Below are 8,955 nucleotides of genomic sequence, written 5' to 3' on the forward strand. Positions count from 1 at the left end.
GTGACACGTGGATTTAACAACTGTAAAATATCTGACACATTTTACAACGGGAAAAAATCTACAGAAGTTTATTTTAGAAGAATGTTCAGTGCTACTCCCAGATTACAGAGTCCCGTAAAATGCCGTTATACGTAACGTTATATGGGCAGGGCTTTTTTGAATGAATCGGTGCCGTGAAGAACACGTTTGATAGTGTAAGCAAAGCAGACGACGGTCCATTTCTGGGTGAGCGTGTTGTGGAAGGTTTGTTCTCCGAGCTCGTCATAGCAGTAAAGCGATAAAATGATCATCGTCATTGAAGATCAGGTAAGAGCGTTGGCTTCATTCAACAGACATTCATGTAAAAACTTTATTTAACAAAAAAATAAGCAAAATCACGCGGTATGACTAGGGAGGACACGTTTTGCCGACTAACTACTGCACGAGAGCCTTTAGCTGCCCATCAAACCGATTTCAATTAAGTTGGTCGAAAATTGAACATCCCTGTGTTAGAATTCACAGCATTGGCAAAGGATAAGATTAAATATGTCTTCATACTGTGAAAAATATAGTAAGTTAGCCTATCTGCTAACTACTTCTTTACTCAAGCTAATGTCTAACTTACACGTGCCACAACAAAACCTGAAAGCCAAAAATGGTTTAAGCCACCCAAAATGCGGCTCTCTTATCACTCTTATCACCGTTTTGTTGTAAGATTATGAACAAATGCACGTTAAATGCATAGTTTTGCGGCAGCTGGCATGCCGCTTCATGTTACATAACTTCCTGCTCATGGCAACGCGGTGTTGTCTAAACCTACCGTTGAAAAAAACTATCGTTTACAGTGTTCACACGATTAACTAAAATATCACACTCCTGTATCATTTTGTTTATTTCTGTGATCGCGGCCTGATGAAACCAAGCGCGCCATCAAGTCACGTGGTGGGACTCTTCAGAGGTTTTTTCCGTCTTCTTTTTTTGTGTGTGTGTGGATAATTTGCCGCAGTGAAAGTCAAGACTTAATACAAGGACATCATTAACTGTCATCATGTTGATACTCTCTTACTTTTGTTTGATTTCAGTCAAAAGCCGTCATTTACAGATAAATAGCCTAATTGTAACATTACAAAAGTATTGACTGTGGTGGTCTAACGTTACCAGTGTGTTTTTTTTCATTAAAGCAAATGAGATGCACAGAAATATACATTTTAACTGAACAATAATTTATACTATCCAGTTAGGCATGTTCCTTTTAAACAACAGTTCTATAAACAACTTGAGTAACTGACAAAAATGTAGCCATTTAGTTTGTTGTATCAACTAATGTAACTAATGAAAAGCGAGCAAAGATGGGCATAACCAATTTCATCGCATATGCAGATTGATATCTAAAAGTTTATTTTTCTTCATACCACTAACATTTAGATATTTAAATCGAATAAAACAGCAACAATAAAAATAAATGGCTATAGGTTTGCTGATTACCAAAGTCCACATTTTTTGCCGTCAGTTTGTACTGCCGTTAACACTTTCTCCGACAAGCGGATGCAATGAGACCTGTTTGTACATGTGACGTCCGGCATAAAGCCTATTGTTCCAAAAGCAGACAAAGCATCAAGCTTTGTTCATCACTAAGCAAAGCACAGACTAATAAAAACTGGTCTGGAACCGCATGAGGGGCTGATTTTTATCTCTTCAACTGATTCCACTTCCGCTCCACAGTCTGGAATGATGTAAAGGCAGATAAGGTTTCACGTAATCATGTCTTTGTAATTTATTACAATCATGTTGTTTGCCTCAATAGAAATAAGGGTGCACAGCGACACTGTCTTGTTTTTTTTAAGAAATAGCTCTGTATGGTATTAGTGACAGAAAATTAAATCCAGCATTGACTTATGTTCACAGGAAGGCTTTGACCAAGCTCTGTCTAATGCAGGTGATAAGCTTGTAGTGGTTGACTTTACAGCCACGTGGTGTGGGCCTTGTCAGAGCATCGCACCTTTTTACAAAGTAAGTAACCTTTGGGTTTTTTGCATCTGAATCACTGTATTCATTGGGTTATTGGAATTAACTTATTGGACTCACTTCTAGGGTCTGTCTGAAAATCCTATCTATGCTAATGTGGTCTTCCTCAAAGTGGACGTGGATGATGCACAGGTGAGTTTTCTATTGGAGTTTTTTGCCGCCAATACACAACTGTATAATAATGCATCTTCAAACATGCAAAACGCTGTGTTAATGGCATGTCAAAATTTGGCCCTATTTATGAGATTCAGAATTGTAAAAAGCATTCACATCCTAGTAGAACTTGGAATTACAAACTCAGAATTTAAACAAAAGATATACTTTTTAGTTTATTGCAGTCATAGCACAAAGCTGGATACTTACAGGATTAGTTCTCCCAAAAATGAAAATTCTCAACATTTACCTTTCCTCATGTCATTCCAAACCCATAAGATTTTCATTCATCTTTGAAACACAAATGAAGATATTTTTAATAAAATCTGAGAGATCTGTCCTTCTTTTGAAAGTCCATTCACCCAAAACTCTGAGGGCCCTATTTTAACGATCTGAGCGCATGCAGGTGCACTTAGGGCGTGACCGAATCCACTTTTCCTAGTTTAACGACGTGAAAAATGGGCGGCATGTCCGGCAGGTGGTCTAAAAGGCTTGTACTTAGTCTCTTAATGAGTCATGGGTTTTGGGTGGAATGCGGAGTTCACACTGCCCGATTTTGTCCCCGATTTTGACTCGCCGGCAGGTTTTGCAAAATTGCTGACAAATGCCCAAAATCATAGGCAAATCGGTGCTTGTGCACCCAAACCATTTCCTTCGCCATAATCTTTTTTTTTTCTTCTCCTTTTTGTTGCAAATCAGTTATAAGAACCATTCCAGTCTGACGCACGTGTGATCTTGTGTTGTTTCCTTGTCACATCTCCTGTGTGTTTGCTTGTGAAACGTAGTTTGCGGACGGGACAGAACAGTCATACAATGTGAAACCCCATTGTCGCCGGTCCATCGCGCAGTGCAACACAGCAGCAACTGAATGCTGGCCCAGATAGTCATGCAGTGTGAAAAGAGCAGTGATCCGATGAATTTAAAAATCGTGCAGTCTGACCTCGGCATAACGTGCAATAAACCAATCATAGTCTCATCTCCCATTCCCTTTAAAAGCCGGTTGTGCTTGCGCCATGGCCGATTGCTATTTACATGGTGGAATTTGCAAGTGGAAAGACTGAACACTTCTCCGGAGAGGAATCCTTTTATTTTTTTATATTACACAATGGTTTGTGGGCTGCTGCGCGTCCCTGTGTGTGTAATAAGCAGAATGTTGCACCCGCCTATAGACGCGTATTACTAATGTGCTCTTTAAATATAAAAAAAATATATATATATTGCCTTTGGTCCAGGGTTTCAGTTGGTCAATGGCACAGTCTATTTCCGTTGCTTCAAAATAGCAACGCGCCAACAAGGAAGCGCCTGAACACACCTCGTTTTTAGACCAGCACGTCCATGGGCACACAAATGCATTTGCTATTTAAACAATGTGGCACAGGACTTAAATGATAACTCTGTCGGGCTGAAACTAGCAAAAAACACTTGCGTTGCATTGTGCCGGTTGTATGATAGGGCCCTGATGCTTAAACTTTCATTAAAATTTCATATAAATCGAACGGTTTAATCCAAGTCTACTGTTGTCTATCATGTTTTAGCTTCCCTTTACCTTATTTGAGTGATCTATGTGTGTTTGCCGATCAATGTTTATATGTGAGTAAAAGACTAAATTACATCTGTTGTTTCACAGTAAGAGTCACTGGAAATCAGTCAGAGTCTTTCATGATTTTTATTGTTCAATCCATAGTGTTTAGGCCTAAATCCCTTTGGATTTAATGAAATGTAAGCTCTCGTCACCTAACCGTTCCTTTTTTTTTAAGTTCCCTTTTGTAACCTAGATGGACAAATACTTGCTGTGTAGTCATAGCAGGTATTGTATATGCAATACAATGTGAAATGTCTGTATAGGGAAGTACCTGATACAAAGTCATTGGCAGAAAAAGAATTTGCGCTGACTAGGGAAATGGCTTCTAATTTACTTATTTTTAGCGGTCTTAACTCATGACATACACAACTAGAGGGTATGGTTACATTTCAGTCATTCTTTAATACTTTTGCTTTTAATTCCTTGCTCTGAATGTGCCCTGCAATTCATTTTCCCATGGAATCAAACAAAATGACCTTCAACATTTTAACTTAGAAACTTGTCTACGTTAAACCATACATAAAATCTGAAATTCTTTTTTAGCTCAAAGCAATAGAATGAGAGCAATAAAAAGTCCTAAGCAATAAAAACATTATATTCTGTGTTTTTCAGGATGTAGCTCAGTCTTGTGACGTCAAATGTATGCCAACATTCCAATTCTACATGAACAAGAAAAAGGTTTGTTCTGTTGTCTTTCCTGAGTGCTCCATAAAGCCTCTAGTTGAACTAATATTAGTCACACAACTGTACACAGTTGCAGATGTCTTTCTATGAATATGCAGTGTTTAAATCATCCAAACAATAACTGGAAGATAATTAATCACTTGTTTTCTGTTGTAGCTGGACGACTTCTCAGGGTCCAACCAGGATAAACTTGAAAAGATGGTGGTCCAATACAAAAACTAAGCCTGATATGACACGCATAAATGTTTCCTGTGTAGCCCGAGCTCAAAATTCACTAACAATAACTGCCCAGTTGTTGTTTTTGTTATTCACAAAAGGAACTTTCATTTTCTAAACGTTTTACGATTTTAGCAGGTCAGAATCTGACTTACAAAATCTGTCATCCATTTCCATAATAATGATTTCCTCTGTGTATCTCGGTGTGTTCACACATAACTTTTATTAAATGTCTTTTTTTTTTCAAGATCAATAAACACAATTATAAATATAAAAATCTTATTGAGAATATTGTTTTTTGTTCTTCAGAAGTTTTCAAATTAATCTTGCTGCTGAAGTGTATTTCTGCACTGATAGCTAGTTTTTTTTTGGTCCCAGTCCTTGATTATAATGGATGCCTGTTGTTTGCTTGTTCTATTCATGTATTGTTAAAGGATTCTCAAAAAAGTCATTTTTGGAGCTGTATAAATTTCTAGTGGCCAGCTTACATTGCTAGTGCCTCTCCTCCATCACATTATGATTGGATAAGGGAGGTATTACAATGCATCCACCTTGAAAAAAATTGATCACTAAGACCCTTTTATAAAACTTAGAATCCCTTACTGGCTACTATTGAGGGCCTTGTCTTATTTTGCAGCTGTTATTCCTCCTTTTACATGTCAGCAGAAAATGTAATTAAAAAAAAAAACTGTCATGTCAACAGTGCCCAACCCATCATTTATCATATCACACTTTTGCTTTATTTCTTCATACCAGATCATTTTGTATTCTTCATCTAGTTTTAGGATTATTACAAACATTGACACGAGGCATGCATCACTGGGCAAGCTTAGAGCCTGTACGATCACTTTTTATTTGTTCTCTCTCTTTTAGCATCTACTTGTTGCTGGAGGGGTTGGTGGATTCATTTTGTAATGATGACACTTGAATGCGTAGCCTAAATATCCTCCATGAATGCAGGAGGAAGAGAACTGGTTTCAGATTGATTATTAACTTAAAAACATTAGCTCAAACACTTTAAAAAGTAGACCATAAGATCTAAGTACTGAAGTATTTACATATAGAAGAGCAGTGGTGTATGTGTTGTTGATTCTGAGTTTGAATTGGCTGGATCCAAACTGGAGTCACCTCGAGGTGGGCATCCTGAACTAGAAACAAAAGCAAATGGAAAATAATTAGCATAGCTGCTGTTCATAACATTTCAACAAGCAAGAGTCATGTGCATTTGATCTGATATAACTGGAGTGCAAGGTTATAAGATGTAGCCTATTATATGCTTGGCTAAAAGATTTAAACTGGTAGAGTGAGTCTGAGCCCCGGGGGGGGTCCTGCATGCATGTCATGCACCTGTCTGTTAATGGGAGGAAGCCACGCCTTATTTTGGAGGTCCCACCCTGTTTTGGAGATCTCCAGACTGCAGCTATGTCCTTCTCAATGGATCCTTAACCCATCAACAAATCACTGAGGCAGCCTTCCTCTGCAAGATGGCAGAATTTACACTACCTATAGGAAAAGAATAAATCATGGTTGTTAACAAATTTTGAAAATGTGCATGCTGTTTATTTATGTTTAAAAATATTTGAGCAGAACTCATTTGTAGAATGTTATTAATATAATGTTAATATAAATAACAACTGGACTTATTTATATTTGTATACATTTCACCCCAATCTTAATTTGTTCATCTGCTTTTGAAGTATGTCCATTGTAACTGAGAAATACGTTTTTGTTTGCTGTTACAAACTAGGACACAATCTCTCTTTTAAAAATTTTTTTTAACACAGATCACAGATGTTGTCTATAGAATAGGCCAACGTTTGAGTAAGCTCTCTGTTCGCATTCTCATTCATCTCATTAGCAGTTGCTCAGCTGGAGCAGGACTTCCCAAAAGAGATGGCAACCACCACAAGAATGTACACAAATTATTTCACTTTTCAATGATGATGAGCAAGAGTATTACACTTGAATAGCCAAAGTGATATGTCTATAGCAATCCTCTTCTGTATATGGCCAGTATTAGTTAATATGATGTCTTATCATATTAACCATGCATTTAGTGCCAATTACAAGGTTATACAAATGATCTGAAAACTTTTAGGATCATGTAAATTTTTTTCTCTACTTGCCATTCAAATTCATATCCCTCCTTATTAAAAATATAAATTTTCACTCTGGCTATTTCTCAGACTTCTCTTAGCAATGCAGCTGTTGATAGTAAGCAGTTAAGTACTGCTCATCATTTTGATAATGAAGATTTCAGAAATGGATGGGACCTCATCACTCAGGGCATTGCTGCAGTGAAAGTCAGCATGAAACAGGGGAGATATTTGTCTGCCCGCTCCAGTCTGGGGGCTGCATGTCATTTTCCCTCCCCACACAGCATTCCAAAGCAGGAGAAATAGATTCTTGAAATAGTAATTTCTTGAAATAATTTCTGAATATTCAGGTTCTTTCTCTCAGTTTGTTTCTCATGTTTTCTCAATAGAAATGAATAAAAGTTAATTGTGCCAATTGCATCAGTGACTTTATGGAATAGCATAGTTCTAGTAGCGGGGCAAGTTTTAACGCAGTGTTAGAACGTTCCCATCTGTGCAACTGGGATTTAAACCTGGTTAGTGTCTTTTGCTAGTATTAGCATTAAAGAATTATCTCGACTGTTAAATAACAGATATAAGGTTAACCCTCAATCTGTCCTTGGGGTCAATATGACCCCAATCGACTTTTCACTAGTTAAAAAAATGGTTCCCTTCATCTCTGAGGAATAAAATTTTGTGACTTTTCCTACTTTATCTATATATACATACACAAAAAAACTGGCCTTGATTCGGTTGTTCTGAAGGTATGTAAAAAAATGTCATTAATGTTGTCTTCAAATGCTTTGGGGAAGCAATTGAAAATGAATGGGAAATGCAAAAAAAAGACTTTTTTTCCATTTTTCAAAAAAAAAAAATAATATCATTAAACCCAGCATAAATCTGAAAATTTTTACACCGAAATGATGGACTGGTACTTGAGCACAAATGCAATGTAGAACACACACACACACACACACACACACACACACACACACACACACACACACACACACACACACACACACACACACACACACACACACACACACACACACACACACACACACACACACACACACACACACACACACACACACACACACACACACACACACACACACACACACACACACACACACACACACACACACACACACACACACACACACACACACACACACACACACACACACACACACACACACACACACACACACACACACACACACACACACACACACACACACACACACACACACACACACACACACACACACACACACACACACACACACACACACACACACACACACACACACACAGAGACACAGAGACAGGACTGCCACAGAGCATTTGTATAGAATTTGGCAAATAAAATCAGCCACAAATGTAGAAAAAAGATATAAAAGAGTGAGACCTAATGCCCAAACATGCATGCACACACACACACGCAAACACTCTCACACTCTCACACACACACACACACGCGTGTGCACGGCTGCACGCACACACACTCAGAGAGAGCAAGAGAGAGATCAAATGGAGATGAAAACAACTGACCTTTTCCACTTTGAGAAAGTTTATGGTGAGATGTAAGAGTTGCATATGTCTTTTGAAAACATAGTTGTTCCCACGCAAAATAAATAAAAGAGTGCCTTTGGTGTCCTGCACCTGGATCATTCTGTGCTGGCAGTATGGCAAAGAGGTAGGCCTACACACTTCTTGAGACCCTGGACTATGTGCTGAATTCCAAAAAATGTGCTAAAAACTGGAAGACCGGGGACTCTGAGCCAGAGGATTGCTATCCCTTTTACCCGTTTATTTCTGGATAATGCTGTTGGTTTTATTTACACATTATTTATTTTATCTACATTCTAAAGTTAAATTATTATTTTTAAAATCAATAATATGCAACTATAATCTGACTCTGAGTCTTTTGACCTTTAGGTGTGGCTTTTATGGCATTTATAAACAAGGTGGCCACATCCAGTATAATGAATGGCTTTCAATGGCCCTCTGCTGGTCAAAACAAGTTATTGCTTAAATTGCTATACCCATAAATCCAACCACCAGATGGCAGAATTCTACACCCAACACCTAGATCAATATCCAGAAACAATTTAAATTAAATTTAGATCATCATTTAAGTGATTTTTTCATTAAAAAAAATGATATTTCTCATGCAAGCTAATGGTGTAGTTGCAGATTTTTGTGGTAAATTGGTACAAAAGTACTTCAAAT

The 8,955-nt window shown here is 37.8% G+C and overlaps 1 protein-coding gene across 1 annotated transcript; it reads left to right on the forward strand.

Annotated features, from left to right (window-relative positions):
• txna (thioredoxin a) lies at window positions 1–5,357 on the forward strand. Its single transcript, XM_079813658.1, has 5 exons — window positions 1–306; window positions 1,885–1,989; window positions 2,071–2,136; window positions 4,352–4,417; window positions 4,580–5,357. The coding sequence occupies exons 1-5, from the start codon at window positions 283–285 to the stop codon at window positions 4,643–4,645; spliced, it is 327 nt and encodes a 108-aa protein (XP_079669784.1). The 5' UTR covers window positions 1–282; the 3' UTR covers window positions 4,646–5,357.
• Window positions 5,358–8,955: the final 3,598 nt, after the last annotated feature.

Source organism: Gobio gobio, assembly GCF_949357685.1.
Source record: "Gobio gobio genome assembly, chromosome: 3".
NCBI classification, from domain to species: domain Eukaryota; kingdom Metazoa; phylum Chordata; class Actinopteri; order Cypriniformes; family Gobionidae; genus Gobio; species Gobio gobio.

What these genes read in the sequence shown, in the direction of transcription:
- txna (XM_079813658.1), top strand. Translation starts at nt 283, where the DNA reads ATGATCATCGTCATTGAAGATCAG. An exon ending in TGGACGTGGATGATGCACAG is followed by an intron (nt 2,137 to 4,351) that starts GTGAGTTTTCTA and finishes TGTGTTTTTCAG; the next exon opens with GATGTAGCTCAGTCTTGTGA. An exon ending in TCTACATGAACAAGAAAAAG is followed by an intron (nt 4,418 to 4,579) that starts GTTTGTTCTGTT and finishes TTTCTGTTGTAG; the next exon opens with CTGGACGACTTCTCAGGGTC.